The sequence below is a fragment of the Nuphar pumila genome, chromosome 8 (genome assembly GCF_984573655.1).
Source record: "Nuphar pumila chromosome 8, dmNupPumi1.hap1.1, whole genome shotgun sequence".
Lineage (NCBI taxonomy): Eukaryota > Viridiplantae > Streptophyta > Magnoliopsida > Nymphaeales > Nymphaeaceae > Nuphar > Nuphar pumila.
This window is the reverse complement of record NC_143256.1, coordinates 121,237,549-121,255,516: the sequence shown is the minus strand read 5'-3', so window position 1 is coordinate 121,255,516 and position 17,968 is coordinate 121,237,549. Positions and strand designations below refer to the sequence as shown.

General features: G+C 37.3%; 1 protein-coding gene and 1 pseudogene across 1 annotated transcript in view; one reads left to right on the top strand and one right to left on the bottom strand.

Annotated features, from left to right (window-relative positions):
* The first annotated feature begins 6,806 nt into the window (after positions 1–6,806).
* On the top strand, positions 6,807–8,274 carry LOC149830464 (pathogenesis-related thaumatin-like protein 3.5 pseudogene; annotated as a pseudogene).
* Positions 8,275–8,496: 222 nt separating this feature from the next.
* The window catches only part of LOC149830463 (uncharacterized protein At2g24330-like), a 53,353-nt gene continuing 43,881 nt past the window's right edge, over positions 8,497–17,968 (bottom strand). The window contains exons 4-6 of the mRNA XM_090016527.1: positions 10,518–10,627; positions 9,977–10,394; positions 8,497–9,256 (exon numbers count right to left, since the gene is read on the bottom strand). Coding sequence (XP_089872653.1) covers positions 8,925–9,256; positions 9,977–10,394; positions 10,518–10,627 — 860 coding nt within the window. The 3' untranslated portion in view covers positions 8,497–8,924. The remainder of the gene's footprint in view (positions 9,257–9,976; positions 10,395–10,517; positions 10,628–17,968) is intronic.

Genomic DNA, 17,968 nt, shown 5'->3' with positions numbered 1-17,968 from the left:
TTTTGATTGGAATTTGCCCTTTCAAAGTGATCAATGTATGATTGGTAGGTTGGCACTGGACTTATTTTATTGTTTTGAGTTGTGGGCGATAGTGAAGTGCCCATGTGCTATAGCGTGGCAGTTTTAGGTATGGGAGCCCACTTTCAATGTAAAAGCATTTTTTCAATTGCTTCGATTCCCTGACTTAGGGTTCTCTCTTAAAGTACTTGGAGCTTCATAAACAATAGCACTTTTAACTATATCTAAAGCATAATGACAAATATTCCCGATATTTTGAAAATATCGTGAAAATGCCATAATTTGGTTTTGGTCCCTATTTGAAACTGCCAAAGTGTTGCATCAAAGAAGAGTTACGGAAAACTTCTTAGATAGGTGGGAAGCACGCTTTCTAAAAACTCACTTCTAAAGTGTGATACTTCTCGCTTCTGAAACTTGATGAGAATCTCGATTCTCCCACGCTTTTTCTATGCTTTTTACACACTTTATCTATTCTTTTTATATATTTTCTCACTTTATTTTTCATGTTTTTACGTGTTTTCTCTCACGCTTCTCATTCATTTCCATGTGCTTTCTTCAAATTGATCATCATTTTTAAATTTTGTTAAAAATTTCATTTTTGCATTAAAAATAAAAAAATAAAAATATTTTTTTTATTTTACCTTTTAGTTGTGCTCCATTTTGATTCCCTTTCAGTTCTTATATTATTTTTTTATTTATCGCTTCTCGCTTCCCATATTGTTTTCCGCTTCGACTTCCTAGTTTGGCAACCTAGCGTGAAAGTATCAATAAAATCACATTTATGTAAGCTATTCACACGAAAATTGGTTATTTTGTATGTGTTATTTTGTTTTTTAATATTGTGGTCCTATTTATTTATTTATCTATTTATTTCTATCATTGTATATTTTGCAGATAAAAATGAAAGAAAAACAAAAAATTTCAATTTCTCACGACAATTTGACTGTTGTTATTTTTCGAGTTATCTCAAGGTTTATTTCTCTAAAGGGAGTTTACTTTGTTCTTGTTAAGAGTCAGTGAGATTGATGCCCACATCATATTATTGAGGCAAGGTAGCTTTGCCAAAATTGAAAGGATCAACACATGCTTATCCAGACAGGTCAGGCTGACTATCCTTTTCATAATTGAAAGTATGTCATGATCAAGACATGAATTACACTTGGAAAATGGGTTTAGCATGAACTCCGCAATTCTTTAACATCAATGAACTAGATTTTATCTGATATCCGACCGAATTGGATTCCCAATAGCACTTTTAACTATGTGTAAAGCATAATGACAAATATCTGCGATATTTTGAAAATATTGTGAAAATGCCATAAATTGGTTTTGATCCCGATTTGAAACCGTCAAAGTGTTACATGAAAGCAAAGTTACCAAAAACTTCTTAGATAGGCGGGAAGCACGCTTTCTGAAAACTCACTTCTAAAGCGCGATACTTCTCGCTTCTGAAACTTGATGAGAATCACGATTATCCCACGCTTCTTCTATGTTTTCCACACACTTCATCTATTCTTTTTATATATTTTCTCACTTTATTTTTCATGTGTTTCCTCTTACGCTTCTCATTCATTTCCATGTGCTTTTTCTAAATTGGCAATCATCGTTTTTAGATTTTGTTAAAAATTTATTTTTTGTATTAAAAAATCATAAAATTTAAGAATAGTTATTTTTATTTTAGTTTTTAGTTGTGCTCCATTTTGATTCCCATTCAATTCTTATATTTTTTTTATTCATCATTTCTCGCTTCCCATATCGTTTTCCGCTTCTGCTTCCTAGTATGGCAACCTTGCGTGAAAGTATCAATATAATCACATTTATGTAAGCTATTCACAGAAAAATTAGTTATTTTGCATATGTTATTTTGTTTTTTAATATTGTGTTCCTATTTATTTATTTATCTATTTATTTTTATCGTTGTATATTTTGCAGATAAAAATGAAATAAAAACAAAAAATTTCAATTTCTCACAAGAATTAATTTGACGCTTTATCTCAAGGTTTATTTCTCTAATGGGAGTTTACTTTGTTCTTGTGGAGAGTCAATGAGATTGAGGCCCACGTCATATTATTGGGGCAAGCTAGCTTTGCCAAAATTAAAAGGATCACATGCTTATAGAGACAAGTCAGCCTGGCTATCCTTTTCATAATTGAAAGTATGTCATGATCAAGACATGAATTGCACTTGGAAAAGGGGTTTAGCATGAACTCCACAATTCTTTAACATCAATGAACTGGATTTTATCCGATATCCAACCTAATTGGATTCCTAATAGCACTTTTAACTATGTCTAAAGCATAATGACAAATATCTGTAATATTTTGAAAATATCGTGAAAATGCCATAATTTGGTTTTGGTCCTGTAATATTTTGAAAATATCGTGAAAATGCCATAATTTGGTTTTGGTCCCTATTTAAAACTGCCAAAGTGTTGCATGAAAGCATAGTTACCAAAAACTTTTTAGATAGGCGGGAAGCACGCTTTCTAAAAACTCACTTCTAAAGCGCGATACTTCTCACTTCTGAAACTTGATGAGAATCTCGATTATCCCATGCTTCTCCTATGCTTTCCACACACTTCATTAGTTCATTTTATATGTTTTCTCACTTTATTTTTCATGTGTTTCCTCTCACGCTTCTCATTCATTTCCATGTGCTTTTTCTAAATTGGCAATCATCACTTTTAGATTTTGTTAAAAATTACATTTTTGCATTAAAAAAATCATAAAATTTAAGAATAGTTATTTTTATTTTAGTTTTTAGTTGTGCTCCATTTTGATTCCCATTCAATTCTTATATTATTTTTTTTATTCATCACTTCTCGCTTCCCATATCGTTTTCCGCTTCCTAGTCTGGCAACTTTGCATAAAAGTATCAATATAATCACATTTATGTAAGCTATACAAAGAAAAATTGGTTATTTTGTATATGTTATTTTGTTTTTTAATATTGTGTTCCTATTTATTTTTATCGCTATATATTTTGCAGATAAAAATGAAAGAAAAACAAAAAATTTCAATTTCTCACAAGAATTTGACTGCTGTTATTTTTCGCTTTATCTCAAGGTTTATTTCTCTAATGGGAGTTTACTTTGTTCTTGTGGAGAGTCAATGAGATTGAGGCCCACGTCATATTATTGGGGCAAGCTAGATTTGCCAAAATTAAAGGATCACATGCTTATAAAGACAGGTCAGGCTGGCTATCCTTTTCATAATTGAAAGTATGTCATGATCAAGACATGAATTGCACTTGGAAAAGGGGTCTAGCATGAACTCGGCAATTCTTTAACATCAATGAACTGGATTTTATCCGATATCCTACCGAATTGGATTCCCTTTAGTTGCATTTGGTAAGTCGAAACAATATCAGCTTATAATTGGATGCGAATATGGTTTTGGTTTTTTGCTATCAAATCTGAAAAATATTCAGATTTGATGGATATCCGAATCTGTTTACATGTAAAAAAAAGGGGGATCTGGTCTAAATCTGAATTCAATTATGAATCTGTTTAGCCAACATCCAATTAGTTGCACATCCGATCTGAATCTGAACCGGTTACATCCCTAGTTAGGTGAGTTGACCATAGATGAATGGTGTTAAATAGCAGTATGCCGGCCAAACTATTTGGTATTGGACATTAGGATCAAAGTGTTAAATGTTGCCGATATTTTGAAAATAACGTTATTTTGACATGAAACTTTTAATGACAATTATTATTTTTTAAATATTTACACAGAGAAATCACTCTCAAGATCAGATAACTAGCTGCGTTGGCTTTGGCTCAGTCGTTGTCCTGACAGCGTAAAACTTCGTGGGCTTACCCCTTGCCCCAAAGAGTCGCTTATTTTACAGTTAAAAATGTAGTACATTTTTTTGATCGCCCTCCATCAGGTCTTGGGCCCCACAACTGACAGGCCCTATCCCCAAGATGAAGGGTAATCAGGTGCGTAAGGCACAAATTTTTGTGCCATCATATTGCACCTGATCTTTTCACTCCTGGTAATGGTGAGGCTCAATCTGACTTTCATTTTGAGCATCCTCATGCACTCCCTGCTGGTCAGGTGTGCTAAACCTGCTGGAAAAAATGCTAAAAAAAATTAATATAACTTGAAATATCACTTTTTTAACATGATATTAACGTGTTATTTTTTCTAAATTGTTTCATTTATTTTGTATGTTTAATATATAAATTTTTTTATGTTTTTGAATGCACTGATTATTTATCAATATTTTTCTGAAAAAAAAACAAAAAATTTAAGGATGTTGCGAGACTTTCCCTTGCCAAGAAATTCCCCACTATGATATAAAACTTTCATTTATTTTACTTTTTGATATTTATCCTGCACAAACCCTGGTTTAGGGCTCGATGCTTTGCTTTATGGCCCACCTCCAAGTGGTTAAAGCTAGCTCTTCATTGCTTCCTTTACCTATAGGGGTGTCAACGGGTTGGGTTTACCCGGACCAAACCCTATAGGGTCCGGGTATGATGACAAATAAGAAGACCCGATTAAGACTCGTGTCTGAACTATAAGATCCGATTAATACATGGACCTGAGTATGGTTTGTGAAATTTTATACCAGACCCAGACCCAGACCCATCCCGAGTTCCGATTAAGACCCACAATTTTTCAATGTAAAAATGATAAAAAAATATTATTTTACTGGGTATGGTTCCCATCTGGTTCAGGTAGTTCTTATCGGATCCGGGTATGGTTTTTTTATAGTAGACCCGATTATACCAAAGTTTGGACCGATACCATACCCAAAAATCTGATCCAAGTCTGGTACCACTTGAGTCCCAACCAAACCCAACCCATTGACACCCCTAGCTAGAACTGGTAAACAAACCGACCGAATCGAACAAAGTTCAGGCCCAACTCATTTACCAATGGACTGATCTCAAGCTTATATTTAGCCAAGGGCTCTAGGCGAGCTGGTCCCTAAGGCTGAACATGAACTGGCTCGTGTAAAAAATTGCATGTTTTTTTATACATGAAATACAGATGTATCAATTATGATTTCAGAGTGACCTTGTGCTTCACGTTTGGATACAAATTTTGTATATCAATCCATTTCCAAGATGGTGACATATCCACTTGTAAATGTAGGCACAAGGTTCATTGCCAAGATCCACATCCGGGTACATCCAATTGTGGATCCAACTTTTGGTCGTAGGTAGGGGTGTTAATGGGTCAGGTTTGACCTGGACCCGACCTGTACCAAACCCTATAGGGTCAAGGTTTGGTGATAAATAAGGTCTGATTAGAATCCGGGTTGAATCTGAAGGATCTGATTAATATATGGAGCAGGGTATGGTTTATGAAATTTCATACCAGACTTGGGTCTGACCCATGTTTCGACCAAGATCTGCAATTTCTAATGTAAAAAGGGATAAAGATATTATTTTACCAGGTGTGGTCTGGGTCATGTAATCCTTATAGAATCTAGGTATGATTTTTCTTATGGTGGGTCCAATTAAACCTGTATCCAGACCCGGTACCAGCATCTTAAATCAGATCCGGGTCTGGTTTTACCTGAGTTCAAACCAAACCCGACCCATTGACACCCGTTAGGCTTATAGTATGGGGTGACGCCAGCAATTGCTCACACGTGGTATGATGTAATGCTAGGAAGGCTTGCAAAACCGGCAAAGCAAAAGATGGACCCACAAACAACTTCTGGGGCAAATTATCCTCTAAACATCTCAAACACCTTTGCTTGCACTTTCCTAGGCCTACAAACAACATGCTCAATTTAGTGTGAATCGATTCTTGGATCATGTTTTTCGATGAAAAAAACCTGTATACAGGTCAGATTCTAACAATCCATAAGTCGGTTCCCACTAAACAAAACATATAGATCACATATACTGTGTTAGATGTAAGAAAAAATATTTAAAACTATGATTTTTTAAGGGGCCTAACGGGACCTAACAAAAAAGGGGGTCTAAGGAACACATTACTCATATAGAGAACTGGACATATTAGGCCCCATTTCTCGTTCTGCCCCCATTCTACCCTATAGGTTTTAAGTGTTTTATGATAGATCTGAACCGTTAGATGTGGAACACATTACTCTCTCTCTCTCTCTCTCTCTCTCTCTATATATATATATATATATATATATATATATATATATATATATATAGAGAGAGAGAGAGAGAGAGAGAGAGAGAGAGAGATAAATATATATATAAGAACTAAACATATTAGGCCCACTTTTCTCATTTTTCTCCATTTGGCCCCATAGTTTAAAGTGTTTTATGATAGATCTGAACCGTTGGATGTGTTTATCATGCTCGATTTAGTGGAAATCGACTTTTGGATCATGTTTTTTAATGAAAATGTGATTTTATGAGCTGGGAAAAACTGATGTGTTAATAGCCATTGATTTTGGATCACCAAAAAAATCCGGTGATCCAAAAGCCAGTTCCTGCTAAACAAACCTATAGATCACATCTATGGTGTTAGATGTGAGAAAAATCGTATACAAATATGATTTTTAAAGGGGCCTAACGAAGCAGAACGAGAAAAGTGGCAGGACCAGCGCATCACATCTATGGTGTTAGAGAGAGAGAGAGAGAGAGAGAGAGAGAGAGAGAGAGCTTAAAGATGTTAACGTCCAATTTACGTGCACCCAAAGTGCATCAAACTTGGTGAGTTAAACAGATAAGCTGGGTAAAGCCTTGTAGTCCAATGCAAGAATGCAACAACCGTGCCTAATCATTTCCACAATATATAAAGGCCTTCGCCACATCTCGAGCTATAATCCAAAAACAAAGGGCCAAAATGTGGCAGAAGAAACCACCAACTGCCTCCATCTCTTTCCTACTGTGGTATGTGCTCCTTTCAGGTAATCAATCTCACCCCTCAAATGCTTAACTCTTCTTTCATAGTAGACCAACCTGAGTAACTTCCATCAAAGATTCAAAACCGCTTCATCCTTGTGGATTGGCGAGTTAACTCAGTTGGCTCGTATGTATGGACATATATTTGCTAGTTGAATTGTACATACCATCTTATAGAAAACGCCAACTTTTTAACATTGTTTTTCAAAAAAAATTATTGATCTAACCTTGCAAATGTGATTGCAGCACATAAGCAGGTTTTCCAAGACTTCAAAAATCAATGACCCTCAATGTACCAAACATTTATGACTAACAAAAAAAAAAACCATATTTATGCGTCAGAAAAATATGACACAAGGTGCCATATATAGCAAAGAAACCATGCTGAAACATATCTATGAGGTCAGATTGAGTAGATGCAACTTGCACCTATGCGTTTTCAATCAGCCATAGTGTGTGTAATGAATGCTTTACATAAGTGAACCAAGTCAGTCGAAAACTGTTCCAAGTCATGGAATCTCTCTGGTTTTGGGTCATGTTTAGGCCCAATACGAGTTTTCCTGACTTGCTGACCTATTTGGGATCATTCAAACCGAGTCATGGAGTTGCTGAGTCAACTCGGCAAGTTTGCCAACCGTGCTCTGATTTGATAGGTGTGGTTTCTTGCAGGGATCAATGGTCCAATTCTGGGACAATCTGTCACATTTTACCTGACCAACAAGTGCAAATTCCCAGTATGGCCTGGAACAGCATCAAACACAGGCCATCCCTTGGTTGCTGATGGAGGCTTCTTCCTTGCACCCGGGCAGACCAAGAAGGTGCAAGCAGAGTCCTCATGGAAGGGCAGGATCTGGGCTCGGACATCTTGCAACTTCACCAAGACAACATCACCAGCTTGCGAGACTGGAGACTGCAACAGCAAGCTTGCTTGCAATGGCAGCATTGGCCTTCCCCCAGCCACACTGGTGCAGTTCTCACTGGAACCAGATAGAGCCAAGCCAAGTTTCTATGACATAAGCCTGGTTGATGGCTACAACCTCCCAATTGCTGTGTCCCCACTGAGGGGTGGAGGGCAAGTATCAAACTGCACCATTGAGGGTTGCTCCAAGAGCTTGAATAATGGCTCTGTTTGCCCACAGGAGCTGCAAGTAGCGAACAAAGAGGGTGTGGTGGTGGCTTGCAAAAGTGCATGCCTGGCCTTCAATCTGGATGTGTTCTGCTGCAGGAATGAGTATGGAACTCCAGACAAGTGCAAGCCCAGCATGTATTCCAAAGTATTCAAGGATGCATGCCCTTCTTACTTCAGCTATGCGTTTGATACTCCAATGCCTCTGCACAGCTGTTGGTCCAATGAGTATGTCGTTACTTTTTGTCCTTCAAAGTGGGCAAGTGATGCATATGTGATATGAAAGGCATGTTTCAGTTTCACCATCACAGCAAGCAAAAACAGTTCTAAGGCGCTTCTTGGAGTTATCAACCCATTTCTGTTATTTTATGCACGTAATTGTGCTTTAAATAGCTAATAAACATCTTATTGGGGCTTGACACCTCTCTCTCTCTCTCATTCACACAAAGAGCGCATGCACACACACACACACACACACACACACACACACACTAAAAGCAAGAGAGAAAAAATAAACTCGATTGATACAGATCACTCAAATAGCTCACCAGGCTTCACTCTGCAGTTTCTGGAAAACATGTAGAACTGCAAACATTCTCTCCAACATAGAACCAGCATAACACAAACATCAGCATCATCAGATAGTGATGGACTGATTTTCCCATAAAGTAAAAGACTGGAGCGCCCTGTTAATGCAGACTGCTGAACGGAATCAGGATAGGAAGCTCCTCTGTTACAGCCTCAATCAAGAACAAAAAACTCACAATGATCAAACATAACTTTGACATTAACATGATGGTTCCATTAACTCCACAAACCAACCCCCTTCTTTCTGTTATCACAAAATATATGATGAAAAAAACCCAGAAAACCCAAAATGCAATTTCTACTGATACACACCCCAAGCTTCTCTATTGGTACATAATTCATTCATCAAGATGCTGGCGCATCAGATTCTTTCACTTCACTAACTTGTGCAATTTCCGGTGAACCTGATTTAAGAATGACATCACCCTCCAACACAGAACCAGTGTTACTATTCTGGACATCATCAGAAGGTGGGGGACTGATCTTTTTAGAACTGGTGACATCACCCTCCAACACAGAACCGGTGTTACTATTCTGGTCATCATCAGAAGGTGGGGGACTGATTTTTTTAGAACTGGGATCAGACGGCAGTGCATCCTGTTGATTGGGGCCATTGAGAGCATGGCAATGGGGGCAATAGTAAGTTATGTAGGGAAAATCTTCCTTTCTTGCCAACCCTGCAGGATTGGAGCAGAAGATCAGTAATATAAAATTTCTTTGATTTTCTTCAAAAAAGGGCTTCTTTTGCAAATTCCAAACCAATTTTAAACTGTATAGTAAGTGGAAACATGTTCACCGATGGAAAGAATCATTACGCTGATGATACAAAGACACCCCAGGTAACTTTTAACATAGGGAAAATTGCAAACTGAAATCATCATGAGGGCAGATCCTGAAACCCACTACTCAATATTGCTTTTTATGCTAAAAACATGAAACTTCTTGAAGAAATGCAAACCTCACAAAGGCTTTAATTTCATCTGAAAAAATCTTGGCACCAGAGAAATTGTGTACTTAAGTTTAGCTGGAAGGGTTATACTCAGCAGGATTTTCCATCTCTCTCTCTCTCCATACATACATACATACTTATATATAATATAGTATAATATTAGAAAAAAGAACATTTTAAGAATCGATAAAAAAAATTGCATTTCACTTTTAAGGTGTACTACCTGACTTTGAAAAAATAGCTAATGATGTTCCACTGAACAGAAGCCAGTTTCAGTGTTATCAGGAATAGAAACCATCTTTAGAAAAATTAGGGTGTCATTTATGCAAACGATTTTGGTTGAGGGATATGGTTAAACACAAAGCCTTGAATTTATGCCTATGACAATTGAAAGAACCATTTGAATGTTATTGCAGTCTATAAGTTATGTCCCTTTATGCCCACTTACCATTGTGCATATGGCAGTTGCCACATATGAGGGCATAGCACTGCGTAGGATCTTCCCCAACAAGCATGGCTGCAAGATGTGCAATCCATCCACCATCATTAGCTGTGGATCTTTGATGATGACTCACAGCAACTGTTTGGTTGTGAGAAACAAACAGATGTTCAGCAATACCAGAAGTGTCCGGTATTTCCTCGATAATTTCCTGAGTTACAATGCTTCCCACATTGTTACTTGTATGAGATGACTTCCTATTGCGGAGCCCAGTTGATGACACCACCTCAGCATCATTGCTTTTACCAGATGGCACGTCAAGCTTTGGTTCATCCCCAACAAATACTTTCAGGCCTGAATCTGCCCCGAGTTTTGAAGCTAAAACACTAGCAGCAGCAGCCTTTGCTGCAGGATCTGTATCATATCTCTGCATTTTTATATAATTAACAGGAATTGAGATCCACAGATATGTACAAAGGATTCACCCGTTGCATTAAGAAAAATTTGTTAGAGATACATACTCCAAACCATATCACCTCTTCTTTATTACCTGTATTAGCTGCTGGGTAATATAATAGTTTGTCCTCTCTTTAAGCTCATCAATTTTTGCTCGTCTTTCGGCACGTAATCTTTCAAGTGTTTTCTGATCACTGCGATCACCTGTCAATTTTATGAAAGAATTTACATTTTTAAAATCACCACAACTAACTAAGCTTAAAAAAAGTTTAAAATTCTAAAAGGCACAACACTGTAAATCTTCAAAATAAGTACCCAAGTTGCAAAATCAGTACAGGCATATATATATATATATATATATATATATATATATATATATATATATATATATATATATATAGGTTAATCTATCATTGAACGAGTTAGGTTTAACATTAGATGGATTCAACCTTATGAAAATGACTAAAACACACTAAAAAATAACATTTTTGAGAATGCAAGTTACTTTTGAGGTAAAAAAGGTAACTTTGATAGCTTCGTAATGTTACTGTTTTGGAAAAGGTGTTTGACTTTTTAATTCCCTCCAAGTTCAAAAGACCTATAATGCCCCAAAAAGTAACCTTGCATTTTTAAAAATGCCATTATTTTAAGGGTGTTTTAGTCATTCTCATAAGGTTAAATCCATCTAATGTTAAACCTATCTGGTCTAATGGTAGATTAACCATATATATATAACTGCATCAACATATGATGATCATGATTAAAAAGTTATGCATGGACAAGAATTCAAGGCCAAATGAATTTACCATATTTGCTTGATTGTACAAATTTGTTATTGTAAAATTCGAGAATTTTCTATGAATTTCCATGATTATTAATAAATAAAAGTGAAATTTTTGCCCAAATAGGGTTTGCAATTTTAATTTATATTTAAATTGCATTTAGATTGTTATGTAGCATTCAATTGTTGATTTTAATTAAATTGGCATTTAATTGCTAATTTTATTTGAATTAGCATTTAATTTCAGTCATATTTAAACCAGCAATTTACTTTAATTATTGATAAATTGGCAATTAATTATAGGTGTATTTAACTTGGCATTTGATTTTAATTAGGTTTTAAATAACATTTGATTTTTCTTGTTGTAAATATATCAAAATTTTAATTTTGTGGACTTAATTAAATTCACATGAGAGTTGGACCTAGTGAGGACCCTAGGGTGGGTCGACCCATTGGGTCATGGATCTTGATCCACTTGAAAAGGATCCAAGTGGGAGGGGTGCACATGCCTATTGGGCCAAGTGGCCCAAGTGGCAAGCAAGTGGGCCAAGTAGGCAAGCAAGTGGGCAAGCTAGTGGAGTGGATAGCTAATGGGGTTATCCCATGTGGAAAGGAGAGAAGCTATGTCTCATAGTTGCGGGTGCGGATGCGGCGATGAGGCACTTTAAAAAACTTGGGTGCGGGGGTGCGGGGAGTATATATATATATATATATATAATTTTTAACAGTTTTAAGTTAACACTATGTGTATTTGTGTGCATTTATGTATTTATATCATGGTTGCCAGTTGAGGAAGCGGGAGCGGGAAGTGATACGGGAAGCGATACGGGAAGCGGGAGCGGGAAGCGGGAAGCGAGGCACTTTCAAAATTTTAGGAAGCGGGGAAGTGGGGGACCACTTAGGAGCGATTCGGGAAGTGTCTTGGAAGCGTCTCGGAAGCGACATAGGAAGCGTCTCAGAAGCGAGGGGGAAGCGAAAAAAATAAAAATAAAAAATACAAAAAAATTGAAAAAAACAGGGGAAGCGTGGGGGAAGCGAGGGGGAAGCGCGCTTCCCATTAAAGGGAAGCGCGTCCCCCATTAAAGGGAAACGCGTCCCCCATTAAAGGGAAGCGCGCTTCCCAAAAAAGGGGGACGCGCTTCCCAAAAAAGGGGGACGCTTCCCCCCACGCTTCGGAAGCGCGACGTTCCGCGCTTCCGAAGCGCGCTTCCCCTTTTAGCTAGGCGCTTCCGGTAACTCTGATTTATATATATAATATAGATAAAAATAGACTTGATTAGGGTTAATTGAATCCACTTTTGGATAGAAATGGACCACAGTGTGGTTGACTTCACCTAACATAAAGAAAGTTGTGTCCAAGTGTCGTGCGGGTGTGACGCGTGTGTGGTGCCCTGTTAGAAGAGTCCGTGTGACATAGGAGAGAAGCTGAGAGAAGCTTCCTCTTACCTTTCCTCTCTCCTCCCAAGGGTCAACACCCCCTCTTTCTCTCTCTTTTGTGAAACCCTAGCCTAACTCTCCTCTATTTCTAGCCCCACACCTTTCTCTCATCCCTCATCTCTATCTCACCCCTTGTGCCCTCCCATTCACGATTTTGGAGGTGAAGCTTTGCCGCTCACTCTCCAAGCGTTCACACTCCCAAGAGTGTTCCATATTCAAGTTTTGAGAGAGACTCTACCATTTTCGATTATTGGAGGAGGTTCTACCATTGTCAATTGTGAAGGAGGCTCCATCTACCGGTTTTGAAGGAGGTGTTCCCAAGAAGACCATCACTCCCTCTCCTTAACTCGATTTTGGAGAAGACACCTCTCTCTCTCGCGCGCACGCGGTTTGGAGGAGTCCTCCTTCTCACTCACACGGTTTTTGGAGGAGCTCTCCCTTCAATTTTGGCTTTTGGAGAAGTCTCACTCACAAATTTAGACTCTCTCTTGCACGATTTAGAGAATTCTCTCATGGTTTTTGTGAGAATTCAACAAGATGTAGGTGAATACTCTAACCTTACATGGTTGTAGAGCTCCAAAACATGCTAATCTAGGTTAATTACATGTTAAAATTAGAATTATATGTAAATCTGAATTTTAATTCTATGTTAGAATGATAATTCATGTATTTTAGAATTTCTACATGTGTAAGATTTGGGGGTTTTCCTAAATCTGAATTTTATATGTATGATTTAATGCAATTACATACAAATCTGAATTTTAATTGAATGTAGGAATGATATTCTATATGAATTAGAACATGTGTATGTATAAGATTTGGGGGTTTTCCAAAGTCTAGATTGTATATGCATGTTTAAACATGCTTACATGAAAATCTGAATTTTAAATTTATGTAGGAATGCTATTCTACATAAATTTGAATATGTACATGTGTAGGATTTGGAGGTTTTCCCAAATCTGAATTCTTTTTGCATATTTAAATATGCTTACATGCAAATCTGAATTTTTAAATGAACGTAGGAATGCTATTCTACATGAATTAGAACATGTACATATGTAATGCCCCCAAAAATCTCGGACTTTAACTTTTTAGAAAATTTTTGAAAGCATTGTAATCAATCCTTTTTCAGAGTTTAAATTAGCAGTTCAGTGGAAAATAGTGTTTGAAATGACAAGTCAACGGACCTTAGGCGCATTACAGGCGAACTTTCCTTTACGCAACAGATTTGTAACTCCGTACATTCATTGAAACCAAATAGATTCAAAATGAGGTTTTAAAGTTTATACGAAAAGTGAAATTTCAAAGAAACCTTTATACCAAATTACAAAAATATCTTTAAGAACGAAACGTCAGGAAATGAGTCTCATCTTAATATCATCACATCATCGTGCCATCGCTTGTCGTTCCTACCTAATCATCACTTGTACCAATGAAACGGGTCAGATTGATAAAAATCTGGTAGGTGCCTAGTGTTAAAACTGCCTTAGGTTGGTGAAAACAGAGAAGAAGTGGTAGAAGGGAGGAGAGAGCACGTTTTTTTCTTGGAATCGGCAGCCACACAGATTTCCTGTAGCTGCACTAAACTTCATTAAGGTGAAATAGGTTTTACAAATCTTTTACAAGGACAAGACTACCCTTAGTTAGTAATGTATATTACATTACAATATAACATACACGTGATCTATATGGATCCTCTACTGGATGCATATCCAATCTGTATTCTAATACCCTCCCTCAAGTTGTGCATGGGATTGAATCATGTGCAACTTGTTCTTCAGATACCAAAAGCGGTTACTTGTGAGACCTTTTGTAAACATATCAGCAGCTTGGTCTTCTGAAGACACATAAACCGGTTCAATCTCTTTGTCTGCTACTTTTTGTCTGATGAAATGTTGGTCAATCTCAATATGTTTGGTCTGACTGTGATGAAAAGGATTGAACGCAATTTGTATAGCACTTCTATTATCACACATGAGGGTTGAACTTGAGATACTCTCTCCCATCTCTGTAAGGAGATGCCTAATCCACGTTACTTCTGTTGTAGTAGCTGCCATAGATCTATATTCTGCCTCCTTGCTAGATCTTGCCACAGCTTTCTGTTTTCTGCTACTCCATGAGATAAGATTGCTTCCAATGAAAACACAGTATCCTGAAACAGACCTCCTTTCATCTGGGTCCCCTGTCCAGTCTGCATCTGTATAGGCCAATATGTCATGTTTCGGTGTTACCCATGAAGATTGAGCATATATGAGTCCATCACCCACCATGCCTTTTAGATAGCGGAGAATACGTTTGACGGCATTCATGTGACCAGTCTTTGGTTCATGCATGAACTGAGATACTTGATTTACAGAATATACAATGTCTGGTCTAGTAAAAATAAGATATTGTAACATGCCCACTAAACTGCGATACTTGCTTGCATCAGGATACAACTCGCCATCACAAATGTTGAGTTTTTGATTGACAACACTAGGTGTAGGCACAGGTTTGCAATCTGTCATTCCTGCTTTGGCCAGAAGATCAAGAGTGTATTTGTGTTGAGTTAATGACATTTTTCTATCCTGTCTGTCCACCTCTACACCAAGAAAATATCTTAGTTCTCCAAGATCTTTCATCTTGAATCGCATACTTAGTAAAACTTTAATTTATTGAATATGCTTTTGAGCATTACCAGTGATCACTATATCGTCAACATATATAAGTAAGAAAACCATAACGGTTTCATCCCTGTATATGAATAAAGAATGATCTAGTTGGGAACGAATAAAACCGTGGTTCTGAATCTCTAAGGAGAAGCTTTCAAACCATGACCTGGAGGTTTGCTTTAAACCATACAATGCTCTGGTTAATTTACATACATATTCTTTTGGATCTCCCTCTACATAACCTTGAGGCTGCACCATGAAGACCTCTTCTTTTAAATTCTCATGAAGAAATGCATTTTTAACATCAAGTTGACTAAGGCTCCACCCATGTTCAATAGCCAGGCCAAGGATAATATGAATAGTTCCCATTTTCACCACTGGACTGAAGGTCTCATCATAATCTTGACCATATTCTTGGGTGAAACCTTTGGCAACAAGACGTGCCTTGTATCGTTCAATGCTCCCATCCGGTTTATACTTAATCTTATACACCCATTTTCAGCCAACAACATTTTTATCTGGGGGACGACCAACTATCTCCCATGTTCGACACTCATGAAGTGCCTCTATCTCCTCATTTATCGCCTCAATCCATTTGTTAGATTGAATAGCTTGACAAAACCCAAGTGGTTCCTCATGTTTTTCAATCTTGTATAGAAAGATCTGAAAATCCATAAAAAGTTATCATAACTTACCCATTTTTCAATAAGATGCCTTATCCTGCTTGATCTTTTTGGTGCCTCTCTGTTACTGGGTAATGCCATGTGTTCTCCAACAGGTGCATCTGTTTGCTCTCTGGGTCTTCTGGTGTAGACATTCCCTTTGCATCTCAGACATTCTGTTTCTGATACCTTATCTGAAGCCGTCTCATCATGTATGCTTTCAGGAGCCAAAGTGGTACGTTCAGCAGCATGTGAAATAAGTTCAGCACTGAGCCATGGATCATATCAATTATCAGCTATATCGCCATGTTCACGATCATAGTTGGATTTATTTTTCAGAAAGCTATTTTCATCAAAAACAACATTTCTGAAAATTCTTATCTTCTTATTGGTAGGGTCATAGCACCTGTAACCCTTGTGTTCATCTGCATAACCTACAAATTGGCATATAGAGGCTTTGTCTTGAAATTTAGTTCTCATGGATTTGTCAATATGTACATAACATGTGCATCCAAAAACTGGTAACTCATCATAATCAGGATGTATACCAAAGAAAACATAATAGGAAGACTGATTTTCAAGGATAGGCATAGGAAGGCGATTTATCACATGAGTGGCAGTGTGAAAGGCTTCTGTCCAAAGACTGATGGGCAAGTTACAACCATGCATCATACTCATTGCACTTTCCATAATATGTTTGTGTTTACGTTCAGCAATTCCATTTTGTTGTGGAGTATACGGGCAAGAAACTCTACGATGTATCCCATTATCTTGGAGGAAATCTAAAAATTCTTTGGAGGAATACTCACCACCTCCATCACATTGAAGAATTTGAATATTTTGGGAGAATTGATTTTTAACATAGGCATGAAAGTGACGGAAAATAAGAAAGACCTCTGATTTGTGTTTCATGAATAATATCAAGGTAAAACGAGAGAAACTGTCAATAAAAGATACATAATATTTACTTCCAGAAGAGGAAAAATTGGGAGCTGGACCCAAACATCAGAACATATTATCTCAAAAGGAATAGAAGCTCTTTTATTTATTTGATGAAAAGGAAGTACATGACTCTTGCAAACTTGAAAACTGGGACACATTTTATCCTTCAATGAAGGTGAAACAGACTCTGAAAGAAAACCATTAAACACTAACTTTTCAATAAAGACTTGATTACAATAACCAAGACGAGAATGTCAGAGATCTGGCTTATTACATTTGGATATACTTAGGACGTTTTTAGAGACATGATCAGACTTGGGCTTCAAGACACTAGAGGCTGGATCTTCATTGAAGACATGCATGTTTCCACGTCGCTCTCCTTTAGCGAACATCTCCTTCGTTTGAAGATCCTTGACAAAGACAGAAGGAGTAAATTCCACAGATGAATTGGTAGAGTCAACATGTTTAGATACAGAGACAATATTTTTCTTTATATTTGGTGCATGAACAACATCAGATAAAGAAATAGATGATTCAGACAAAGGAATAAGGACGTTGCCTATGTTTGAAATAGGGTGGTGAGCCCCATCTCCAGTTACAATATTAGATTTACCAAAATAGGGAACCAAAGTAGAGAATTTACCTACATTGCCAGTGACATGAGCCGTTGCCCCAGAGTCAACATACCATATTCCATCATCATTCTATTTCAGGTTCAAGTTGGCCATCGCAGATAAGAGAAGATCCTTAGCATCATCACTGACCTGAAATGTACCTGCAATTCCTGATATAGCAACATTTCTATTATTTTGCGCTCTATTTCAATTTTGTGGGTTGAACCAACAGTTGACTTTGATGTGACTTTGTTTATTACACTGATAGCATGTGGGAACATTCTTTGAAAAACTGACTGTGGAATTTGGTGTAGGTAGTAACCCACATCCACCCTGGATGGGACTTCCCCTGCCTCTGCCACGTCTTCCTCGTGCACGATCAACTATCATCCCTGTGGCAATAACCTCATGCGTAGATGATTGTCCAGCTGAAGTATCAGACATGCTCTTCAGAGTCA